Here is a 13,187-nt window from a genome sequence, read left to right on the forward strand (position 1 = left end):
TATATCAATAAAATGCATTGCCAAGTGTTTTTCTTTCTTCTTACTTTTATCTCTCTGAAATATTTCAAGATAAATGGGAGGTTTATGAGAACAGGATAGCAATTTTCATATTAAGGCAATTATCTTCTTTTTACGTAATCGATCTTTCTGTTTTAGTTTCAAGATTAATCGATGAAGTTTGAAATGATTTTTTATCTTTATTATACAGGCACATTCACTTTAACTTCGAATAAATCAACGTATAGATAATTTGATAAATTATACACATGAATTCGATATTAAAAATATATAATTGTTGAATGCCTCTCTCTCTCTCTCTCTCTCCTTCTCTCTCTCTCTCTCTCTCTCTCTCTCTCTCTCTCTCTCTCTCTCTAATTCGCTTTCTACATAATATCAAGAGTCAACTAAAAGATTTGCCGGAGGTAATGTTACGGTACTGTGACCGGAAATGGCATAAGGCAGAGGTGACACGCCTCTTATCCACTTGCCCTGCTCGCAGCAATAACATTCAACGCTACTCAATGTCTTCATAAAGACTGTTGTTACACCACCAATTATTAATAACTGGGCACCTAAAAAGAGTATCAATATTTGGTATCTTATTTAAATTATAGACAAATAAATACAAACCTATTGATGCTGTACAATGACCGTGTCTTGCAATCGACATTTTTGCTTCTTCCTTCCATACGCAAAGATGAGGATCCCAAATATCAATGCGATCTATGCTATCGGTACTATTTTCTGTAGTCGAAGCACCTCCAATCGCGTAAAGACAATCGGAAACGACATAAAGCGTGGCGAAACATCTTGGTGAATTCAATGGTTCCATTTTTAGCCATCTATAATTTGAATGAACGGATAAGATTATGGATCGCCAAGAAGGGTCGATGTAACAAACTAGGGAATATAGAAATTACTATGATACGTGATCTAAATGGAAATAGAACTTACGAATTCTTTATTGGGTCGTAACATTCGACGTCCTTTGAGAATAGTTCTTTCTTCGATTTTGTCATGCCGCCAGCAACCCAGATAAAATCTCTATATTTTATACCAGCAGCACCCACCCTAGCTGTACACATAGGTTGTATTTCTCTCCATGTAGATTCCAATGGATCGAAGGCCTCGGCACTCCTCAACGCTCTGAACAAATGCTAACGAATCGTCTTGTTGTTCGTTATGTATGAAAAATATGCTCTTTGGCTGTGTACTAACTCACATTCCGTTTCTATCTTGACCTCCTATAGCATACATCTTTCCATGGCTGACTACAAGAGAAAAATTCTTTCTTGGCGTCAACATATCTTCTTCATTGTACCAAACTCTAGTAGTAGGATCGTAGCTCCATACCGTTCCAACTACGATACTCTTTTTTTGAGAATTGTTTTCTCGAGGATCCGCTCCTCCTATCGAACAAAACAAATCCTCCTTGCTTCGTTCCTACATTTTATAATTTTATTAATAGTGGCCTTAAGTGACACATTACCTACTAGATAGATACGACCTTTGAGGTAAACAACCGAATGATGATGTCGTGGCTCAGGAATTTCTTCAACGAATTCCCATAAATTTTCATTTGGTTTGAATCTATAAATATCCTTACCGGTGTTTCCAGGATGACCGTATCCCTCATGAGGATCGACACCACCAAAGACTAGGATCGATTCACGATCAGGATAAAATAAAGAATTATCCAAAAAGTAACTGTCAATATTAGGTCCTAAAAAACTGTTGCTCAATCTTTGTGGTCTATTAAAAGGATTGATAGTTTAATAGATATTAAATTAGAGTTATTACAATTAATAGTAAAATATATAATTGAATAAGTCACTCACAATGGTCTCCTGTAATTACAAACACAAGTTTGAACTTTCTTCGATTTCGGTAAAAATTGTTGTATATTATCTCCACCTTGATAACGCATTCCATTTTTCTTGATAACATCGTTTTCTTCTGTTGCGTTATTAGCCGTATGTGTAGACATACATATTCTCGGAGAGAAGGGATCATCAGGATCAGTTTTTTCCGAATGTGAAAAAGAGCTCGTTATTTCATTGCAATTATTGAAAAATGTTGGAGATTTTATCGTCTTTATTAATTTTGAGACCTCCACTGAATTCGATAAATTGTTATAAGACATTTTCATAGGTTGCTCATTTGGCAATGTTTCATGCAAGAACATGTCGAACTGAAAAATATAATTCGTAATTTATTTTTTATTGTCTTCTTATCACGAAATTATATTATCTACGTACTCGGAGTCCTTCAAGATCCTTAGATACACTCTGTTGATTCAACAAATTCGAATGATTTCCTTCTTTCTTTCGCGGGCTTTCATTTTGCTGTATTCTATTTTCTCTGTTTCTCTGACTGGCCAAACTGTTTGAAACTTTAATTGGTTTCAAAGGCTTATAAAGCTTTTGACTCACTGGTGCTAATAAAAGTTCAGCAATGCATTTCGTATTCTGCTTCTTCTCGGATGACGTTCTTTTAATCTAGAAGATAAAATTTTCTACGTCTTCTGTAAAAAATGATGAGTTGAGAATTTTCTACAATTTTTCTACTAACTTCGTCATATTTCCTTCTAGCTTTATAACCCCTATACATAGCTTGTATCGTAGTAGCTGCATCTTCTTCAGACTTCGAGGAATCAGTTGCCTTTTCATGGGAATATCTCGTTTTCTTACATTTTTTCAGCTGCTCTTTTATTAACGAATCTTGTTGTCGATAGTAACAAAGATTCGTTGTGTTACTCTGTTGCTGAGTCTCGTAATTAAATTGTTCAATGTTCTATAAGTCAAACGCCAATTTTGTTTTCATTATCAAGAGCAAAAATGTATTTCATCGATATGGTTATGATTTTATGATCGTTTGATACTAGACTCTAATACCCCTACCATTCGTTAAATTAATATAATTCACTTAAATTGTATTACATTTTTGATTGGATCGCAGGATTTCTTTTGCAATTTTGCGTCATCGTTGGGTCTAACGTCAAAATTAACTTGCTTATTATTTCTTTCTTGATCCTGTTGTACTTTATCATTCTGAAAAATATATTTTAATAGGAATACATATTTTCAATTATTATTAGGATGAATTTCTCGATCGTTACGACTTACCAATAAGTTATCACAGTGTTTTTGTATCGTTTCATTTGTAAATAATTTACCAAGAATTATAATGATATCAAGAGATATATTAATAATTATATTATTTAAACATATATACGTATATCCGATAAGATTGACGTACAATGTATATATAAATACAAATACAAGATAAATAAACTTATCAGAAATATATCTTTGGTAAGCTAAACTTAAACAAATGTTTCAATTCTTTAATCTCTTAGATAGACTTCAATTGGTTGTATTTTGCAAGAAGTCTGCCGGTGACTTACTCACCACCTTCCCGTCGTTTCTATCCAAGCTGTTAAGGTACACGCTTAACATCTCCGGTGTCATCATTATGCCGGTTGACGATTCTGCAGGTAAATAACTACTGGATGATACTTTGGACGTGCAATATTTCGAAGCTCTTCCCATATTAGTTGCCAGACAACTTCTTTGACCTTAGTATTATTATTTGTTTTATTAGGTATATTTGATTTATAATATATACTTGATATTAAAATCATATGATTACAATGACTTTGTTGATAAGTTGGTTGGCAATAATCCTTGGGAGGTGAATTAGGCGGATTTGGTTTCATTTGTTGCTTGCCAGCTTTTAATTCTGATATTTTTGTCTTCTGATATTCCTCCAGATATAATAAGAACTCTCGATATGTCACGTAATTCTTGAAATACCATGAGTATTATTTATTAAATATCAAGTAAGATGTATTGAGTGAATATAAAAGTACCTTATCTTTTCCGGCCCAATTACGGTTGGTTGGTTCTGACAAGCCAAGTAAATCGATCCAGTGATAATAATCTTCGGTTTGATTGCCATACCAATATTTGATAATAACAAAGCTTTTGATTGCAAGAATAGTTATTTTTTTAATCATTTTACAGAAATATGTGAAAAAAAATAAAAAAGAAAGGATTCTTACGCTAAACCGTCGTCTACCATTTTCTGTATCTCCGGATAAGACATCAGTTCCATGAATTCAGGATTCTCAGGATTTCTTTTTACATCAACGAGTTGCCATGGTGCTATAAGTCCAAATCTAACGCATTTCAATACTTCCAGCATATGTTTTTTTCTATTCTCCCAATCATGCATCAACCATCTTACAGCAGACATTAAAATCTCCATCTCGCTAAAGGAAATTTGATAATTAGAAATTATAAGATTTTTACAACAAAATTTAAACATTTTTATATGATTTACGAGATCATATACCTATTAACACAAATATAATTTGATTTTAACAGAAGACATAATTCGTCTACGGATAATTCCAAGAAATCTTTCGTGCTAACGAGCATCAAAAAAAACTTCATGATTCTAGGAACCATTAATTCCATTACGGCAGTATTATTAATCTTCTTTGCTTCCATATATAATATAAATGCAGTATTCTCCGAAAAAAGTTCATTGTTATCTATAAAAGCCCAGCATTGTTCTTCTAACTCTAGAAAAAAATTTAATTAATTTCGATCAATGATATTCAATTTTGAGCTATCGGTATTATTTAAAAGTCTTTGAACAACCTTTAATGCCAAGGTACTGAGCAGCTGTAAAGATCTCCAAAATGTTATCCCTACGTAGAAGATGACAACTTTCGCTCGTTGGACTAATCATCCAATCGTAGATGATGGAAAATGCCTTCGAAGTTACAGTGCTCTGTATTGGTAATAAATTTATATTAGGTATTAAAAAAAATAGTAAATTAACTAAAGTAAAGTAACAAATAGGATTAGAATCTTACCTCAGTCAAGTCAATTTCTTTACTATTCTTTTCATCGAAGAACGTACTATAGCTTTGAAGAACTAAAAGATGACAATGAAATTCATCCTGATCTATTTGAATAATGCAATCAGCGTTCCTTAAACAATACATAAATATTTTAGAGCGCATGTTAATAAGACTACGAAAGAATGGACATTCTGGATTCTTGATTAGCTTGGTTAAAGAACCGCACGCGATAACGATGATCGTGGTTCGAATCCCTGAATATGCATTTTTTCATACGCTTATAATATATTACTCCAATGTTTCATTATTTCCAAAGGATTTACTTATAATTCGTTATACGCCTAGCTAATTCTTGATATAAATCAGTTTTTTCCGGAAGAATAACACTATTCCAATCGATTGGTTCCTCTTGCATTAAACCGAGCCTGATGCAATTCAATAAAATAATTACGAATACTATGTCAAAGTAATAGATAGATAAGATAGCACTTACGAAGAGAGAGGTACTTCTTGGATCGGAGAAACTTGATTAGACGTAGCTTGTATTGATTGATTCTGCTCCATCTCTGGCTGATATACTTTAGCTTTATATGGCTGTGTTCTTGGTTTATACTCTACTTGGATATCGGGTAACTTTTTATGAGCCTGTTGTGTTGGATATTCAAAACTGCAGTATTACTAAATCATAATACTTTTAACACAAAGTGACAATATTACGATATAAATTAAACTTAATTAATACAGAACGTCGATTATCGAGAGAAAAGAAAAGAAATTTGATCGTTAATATTACTTGTAAATGATTGATCGCCGACGATGTCACTCCTGGAGGAAGATCGATTAAACTGTGCTTAGGTGAGAGGTCGGAAACAGATCTATTCATGTTGATGTTAGATTTATTGAGCTCTGCCTTAACGTTAACCTTCGTGTGCCGTGGATCTGCCACTAATACACTGACTTTTTTAGATTCGAAAACGATCTGAAAAAAGGATCTTATTTAAAAGGGGTATTTATTACATTTTTTTGTACTTCTGACGAGTACACGAATCAGGACTGTACCTGATTTGGAATAACTTTTAAATTCCCACTGGGAGTTGCCTGAAATGGAAAAACTCTTCTACTTTCGTCGATATCGTTCATGCTAATGCAAGCTTGATCGTTTATATCATTTGGACGTGTTTGCGCATCCATATTTTGTACCAAGAAATTCAAATTTGGTGACAGCATAGAGTGTTTCATATTTTCTTCTTTACCCTGTTCTCTTGTACTATAACGAACGTCCTCCGATATTTTTAATTAACCTTTAATATTTATATTTTAATTAGAGAAAAAGCTCACTTAACACTTTGAGTCATCAGCTTTGAGTTATATGAGTTAGAAGAATAACATTTCTCTCTTAAATGCTTATCACTTTTGCAAGCCTTTTCTAATATTTTTTGACAGTCCTCAAGTTTATAACTAAAAACTTCTTCGTGACTAGAAACAGGATCTTTGCTATTGATTGGATCAGTTTGCTTCGGTCTTTCGGCTGCTGTCCAGTGATCTTTCTTTGAAGGTGTAACTTGTACGACTCTGCTCTTGTGATAAATGTTCACGTTCAAAGGTTCTGATTGTCTCAATATTCGAGAATATCTTCTAGAAGTAATTCTTTTTCGTGGGATCGAATAATATGGTGATCGATATTCTGGACTCTCGATCAGCTTTATTCTACAAAAGAACACAATTTTATTTTATTTAGGGTTATTTTAGAAAGATTAGAAGTATAATAAAATGAAGTGATTTACCTAGCAGGAGAAGGCTCTGAAGTGATATCCGATGTTCGAACGACGGATCGATCAGATTTTGAAAGTCGAACAAGTTGCTTTGAAAATGTCTTTGGTGGCTCGAAAGATCCTCCTTGATACAACACAACGACGCTACTTTTACTATTACTTGGACGTTCGATTGAGGCCGTTTTAACGTTTTCTTCTTGATACACTATGGACGTCCAAGTTATATTAAATTGTTCGCTCCGACGAATTCAAAATTTCTTATGCTTTGTCCTTCGATTGGCCCGTTTCTCAGCGTACTGCGGGTATTAGCAGTAGTAATGGTAATAGTGAATTGTCGATGTGTTTGATAGATATCTTCTTTTCGAAAAAAATATACGACGAAGACGATGAAGAGGATCAAGTATATTGAATTATCGACGTATTTGAGAGAATTAGGCCTTGGAGTAAATTGCAGCGCAGGGTACTCTAAAAAAATTGCAAATGTGATTACAACATGAGTTTACTTATTTCCTCATCGAAGAATCACATAGTAAACTAACAATAAAATTTTTGCAAATTCTATTCATATATACATACATATATGTATACATACAAACATCGTAATACAACATTTAATGTAAACTAGAATATTCAACTTAAAAAATATGAGTTTCCATCCTATAGTTTCTGCAGTTGGCTCCAAAACCCGAGAATATACGAGAAAGACAAGCTACATCGACTTGTCGATATATTCAAGACACATATATATATATATATATATATATATATATATATATATATATATAAAGAGAGAGAGAGAGAGAGAGAGAGAGAGAGAGAGAGAAAACGGGCCAGTGTCGAGATAAAGCTTAAAAAAATACGTCTTACATTTTTTGCTGTTACGACGTACCGCCCTTACAATTCGTGGCGTACGTTTTTCCTTCCTACTGTCAGGAGAACGCATTAGGCGTTTTAACCATACGAATTTTTTTTAATGATAGCGTGCCGTACACTTTTTTATTCTCGCCTCTGCACGCATCTAAATCGGCTAAAACTTCTTTGAATAATTACCAAAGTTTCGCGAGATCTCCCTTGCTCTCAACTTTCCTTTCTTGTTCTTCTTCTTTCTTGTCGCATTCGTAAGATTTTTTCCCTTCTGCGAAAGTTATCTTGTACTATGAAGAAAAAGAAACAACAAATTATCTTTTTTATTTCATTTTACCTTTTTTTTTTGGAAAAGTGATAATAAATGTTATCTTTTGTATTTTATTTCAACGTTCTTTAAAAAGAGATAAGAAATTATGTCTTTTTTATTTCATTTCATTGGTTTAAAAGAAGACAAGAATTTTGTTTTCCCTCATTTTATTTTATTTTCCTTTTTAAAAAGAAATAAGAAATATTGTATTTTCTATTTTATTTCAGTTTCTCTTATGAAAAAAAAAAAATGAGGGATACATCGTCTTTCGTATTTTATTTTTGTTTTTGAAAGAAACAAGAAACATCTTTTTCATTTTATTTCATGTTTTTTTAAAAGAAAAGAAAAAATACAAGAAATGTGTGATTTCTTTTTTATTCTTTCATAATAACGATTGTCAGAAAATTACAAATAAATTTCTCGATAGGGAAACTTTAGCATTTTACCTCATATTTTCTTTTATCGGAAGGCGAAGTAAATTGACTATTTGAAATTTCTTGCGCCGTGATAAACTTTTTCTTTCCCGAATCTATAAACATAAAAAAATGATGGAACATTAATAAACTCCTTTGAGATAACAACTTATAAGTTAGATTAAAATAATTTTATCGTTTTCCATGAATCACTAATATTTTTACTGCTAGTCAACACTTACATTACTTACGTAATTTTGATTCTACGCATTGGCAATTAACCAATCGAGGTGTGCTTTGATCGCTTAAAAATTTTTGAAGAAGATTCGGTGTAACGTCTGACTCGATATTCTGCGTTTCAAATGACAAAAACTGCCTCGAATGTTGACGAAGTTGCGTTTTTCTTTGAAAATTCAATTTGATATTTGAGAAACAAAATAAATAAATTTCATGTTTAAAAATATACCTAGGATTTAAAAGATCGAGTTCAATCGATCGTGAAGAATCCTCTTCGGTCGATGTAGAAATGTACGAATTCTATCGAAAATAAACAATATCAAATAATCAAGATAAAAGAATGAAAGAAAAAAAAATTTACTTACATTATAAGGCCTCGAATTTCTTCGCATGATACACGTTACATTTAATTAATTTTTGATCATTTCTCGCGTGATTTTCGGCATAATTATTTGATTTACTTTTTATCTTTCTGTCTCTCTCTCTCTCTCTCTCTCTGTATATATATATATATATATCTTCTCTCACTTTCGTTACGTATGTTATAAGTACAGTTAAAAAAGAAAAAGTAAAAATGTGATTTGGAAATCGGTGCTATAACATTTAATACAACCGGAACATTTATAAAAGCATTCAGAATGACCTTAGAAACCAAACAGCCTAACAGATGAATGCTAGAAACTTCGAGATTGTTTTACTTGTCGAACTTTTTCTGTTCTTTCGATCACATGATCGAAACGAGTTCTTTTTTGTAAAATATAAAACTACATGATTTATGTACTATATCGATTTTTAATCTTGAATTTAAAAAATATCTTTTTTTTTCTTTTTTATTTAAAAATAAATCTTGAGTCTGTTTAAATACCTATAGATTTTATAAACTTTTTATATCGTCTTTAGTTTACAAACAGATCGAATATGTTCATACTTTTTTCCAATGGTAGCCATCTTTCAATAAAAATTGTATCGGTTCAACGTTTAAGTTAATACTATAATTGACAAGTTTGTTTTTTACATCTACCGCTAGATGGTGCTACTTGTATGACTCGTTAAGATACTTACTATTAGTATCTTAATGAGACGAAATTTCGAAGCGAAAATTTTATACTTCGTTAAGTATTTTATGTTCGTCTAATTCAATCCAACCGTCTTATAAAATTATTATCCGAAAATAGAGATAAAAAAATATAAAAAATCTTGTGTGAAAATAATAAATCGACTTTAACTAAATTCAATCTGCAACCTACTTCGATGTTTCATAAAAATATACTAGAAAGTCGATATCAATCTTACATTAGGCATGTTTCCACATTTAAAGATAAAGTATTGAAAGTATTTGAAGAATTCATTTTCATTATTGTTTTTGCTCTCTAACTTTCCGTTTTATATCACAAAATGAAGAGATTTAATTTTTCAAAATAGGACGAACATTTCGTTAGACATTAAAAAAGAATTTTATTTTTTTTTTGCCAGTAAAAGGAAAATAAATTTCTAAATACAAAAGGTTCTGGGATAAGTAATCGAATAAAAATATAATGGTTAAGATAGCACGGGTTGTGCGTTGCCTGGTGGTAGGCTGCATCGATCGCTTCACCGTCCTGGTGACCTCGACCTAATGCCACCCTTTTCTGCTCAGAGAGAGACCTCTCCTCTCCTCTCCTTTCTCTTCTTTCTCCTATATTACCCTCTCCTTCTTCACTTCTCCTCCACTTTCATCTCGTGTTATTGCTGCTGCTACTTCTGCTAGTGCAGCTACTTCTGTTAGTGCTACTGTTTCTCTAGCATTTCTTTCTAATTTCTGTTGGACTATCTATTCTGTTCTTTTCTAAACCATGGGATTAGTTAGTCAAAACATACAAAGCGAGAAAGTACGAGAATCTGAAAGATGTAAAAAGAAAGAAGAAGGAAGAGAAAGAGGGGAAGGGAGAGAGAGAGAGAGAGAGAGAGAGAGAGAAAGAATAGTGAAAAATATGAAGATAAAAAAACTAAGTTCAAATATACGTTTCTCTCTCTTTTTCTCTCTTTTTCTTTTTCTTTTTCTTTTTCTTGTACAACGCGGTCGAAATTATTTTTGAACGTATTTCGGCCTCCAAACTGAAGCCATCATCGAGGATTATTTTCCTCTTTCTCTTTCTCGAATCGTGTAACGACGTTGAAGTTCGCATTAAACGGATTCGATAGATCGATAATCCGATAATAATGTTAATATTCGAATGTTCTACAAACATTTTGATCAATGATATCTCTCTTTTTTATTTCTCTCTATCTCTATCTCTTTATCTTTTTCTATCATCGTTGCAGTGTAATTAACGTTTATTGCGATGTCCGTCCCAAATTAGGACAATCGGTTATTCAATAAATATGAGAGTCGCTATAATCGTTCGAACGATTACAATTTTTCCTTATCTTCAACAATCATTTTCTCATAAATAATCTCTTCTTTTTTCTCTTTTTCTATATTTCTAGTAATAATGGGATCAATTATTCATTTATCATGAATATTAATAATAAATGATCGATTTATAAAATTAATAGTAATAAGAATATTAATAATAATAATGGAAAGCCTTGTAAGAACAAAATCATATAACATTAAGCAAATTAAGCAGAATGATCGATTCAAAACAATCACATTTTTCCTATTTGAAAAAATCGAAGAAAAGATATTTCCTACAATTGATCTAATGCAAATAAATTGACTTTCTCTAATAATGTAAATTACAAACGAACAACGAGATGGATGTTTGAAAAGAGAATTCAATGAAGAGGTTATGAAATATTTTTATTACGTTCCATTGATTTTATTGCTTTGATTACTTTGAATTTCTCTATAAAAATATTTTTTTATCGATAATACAACATAAATCTGATCGAAGATTTTATCATTCAATTCGATACTCGTGATAGACTACGTTTTATCTTTTCATATACAAATTATAATTAATGTCGGATTATGTCTGAAACTCGTTTCAAAGTGCACCATTCATGAATGTCGTCTAGAGTTCAAATACGCGCGTGCTCCAGAAAGAATCGATCGTAGCAAACGTGCTGAGAAAAGCTAAAGCTGTTCGTTAGAGAGAAAGAGAAAGAGAAAGAGAAAAAGAAATAGAGAGAATGAGAGAAAAAAGAGAAAGAGAGAGAGAGGATAGTACGAATTCATCTTTAAATACGAGTGGCATTTCTACAAGATGAACAATAAAATCGCATTTTTCAAGAATGTTTCATTTCTTGTCCTTGGAGAGACTTGCACTTATTCCATATTCTACCCCTTCTCTATTCCTCTCCTTCTCATTCTCTAGAAGTCGACATTTCTTGCCTAGAAATTCATTATGACGAGTCGACGCTCTTCGGTGAGAGATAGATAGATAGATAAAAAGAAAGAGAAAAAGAGAGAAAGAGAGAGAGAGAGAGCCTGAATAAAACAAAAAAGAACAAGGATGGAAACTACGATCGAGAAATAGAGATAGAAACGGACAAGAAAAAGATAAACGAGTTACAGAGAGATAGAAAGACTCGTTGAGTCCGACACGACGAAAAAAGAAGATAAAAGGAAGCAAAAGAAAAACAAAAAGAAGATGAAAAAAGAAGAGAATCTGTAACTGATACTTCGATGGTGAGACCGAACAAGAAAGAAAGAAAGAAAGAAAGAGAGAAAATAGTGCTAGTCTATGGAAGGAGCATATGTTCGTACGTAAAGACACATTCCAATTTTGCTCCATTTGCGGAATGTGGGATAAAAAAAAAGAGAGAAAGATAAAAAAAGAATAAAGATAAATACGCAAATCTCGATAGTGCTATCTCTCTGTATAGATATGTTCACAAAAACAGACAGAGGAAGAACAATTGTAAAATTGGGTAAAAAGAGAGATAGTTAAATAGGCGAGTAAAAAGAGAGAGGGTATGACAAAGTTGTGTAGTGGGGGTAGCAGTTGAAAGAGCGTACGAGGGAGGGAGAGAGAGAATGAAGGGGGGAGAGTTGCCAAGGTTACACCCGCATTATAGCCACCCCACGGTCGCTCCAGTAACCACCATCCCTTCTCTAACACTCTCTTCTTCTCTTTCTCTTCTGGACCGTTTTCTATCCTTCTCTTCGATTTCCACCATCTCTCGACGACGGAATCTACGTAAACGGGACGAACACGCGCGACCCTTTCCGTCCTTTCTTCGAAAACTTTTGCGATAAATCCTACTACCCACCCATACTACCGTCTGCATTCTGATTTAACGCGGTCGTCTTGCTCGTTAAGGTTGAAAGTCGGAAAAAAAGAAAAAGAAATGAAAAATATTGTCTAGGTATAACGTCCAAAGATTTCGATCAACGTATGTACATACGTATATAATGAATCTTTTTAATTCGAGAGAAAGGGTTAATGAATGTGCCTTTTCATTTTTTTAATAGATCGTCTATTTTCTTTTTCGATCTTCGCTCATGGTGAAATAATTTTTACATAATTGTAAAAAACCATTTTCGAATCTTCAAATTAAAAGAGAGGGAGCTAAAGAAATAGAGATTCTTTGTTTCATCAAATAAAGTATCATCTTCAATAATCTAATAATATATTAATTAAGCAGACGAGTAAAAGATATGATTAAACATGGTTATAGTGATTTGTTTTTTTAAGACTTTGGCGATATTATAGTATGCGATACACACAGAGAAGGATGAAACGATCCTATTTTATCTCAGATCATTAATACGTGTCGTAGTTATGTCATGC

General features: G+C 32.5%; 1 protein-coding gene across 1 annotated transcript; it reads right to left on the reverse strand.

Annotated features, from left to right (window-relative positions):
- Positions 1-213: 213 nt before the first annotated feature.
- Positions 214-7,590, reverse strand: LOC124947140. The gene is made up of 23 exons (XM_047488873.1): positions 7,513-7,590; positions 6,658-6,850; positions 6,212-6,580; positions 5,933-6,170; positions 5,667-5,852; positions 5,367-5,518; positions 5,197-5,298; positions 4,886-5,003; positions 4,668-4,800; positions 4,357-4,588; positions 4,064-4,273; positions 3,872-3,983; positions 3,652-3,805; positions 3,411-3,577; positions 2,940-3,050; positions 2,572-2,793; positions 2,259-2,498; positions 1,839-2,191; positions 1,490-1,752; positions 1,223-1,409; positions 955-1,146; positions 631-842; positions 214-572 (listed from the first exon to the last, which is right to left on the reverse strand). Exons 1-23 carry the CDS (start codon positions 7,586-7,588, stop codon positions 394-396), a joined length of 4,401 nt encoding a protein of 1,466 aa, XP_047344829.1. The 5' UTR covers positions 7,589-7,590; the 3' UTR covers positions 214-393.
- Positions 7,591-13,187: the final 5,597 nt, after the last annotated feature.

Source organism: Vespa velutina, chromosome 2 (genome assembly GCF_912470025.1).
Source record: "Vespa velutina chromosome 2, iVesVel2.1, whole genome shotgun sequence".
NCBI classification, from domain to species: Eukaryota; Metazoa; Arthropoda; class Insecta; order Hymenoptera; family Vespidae; genus Vespa; species Vespa velutina.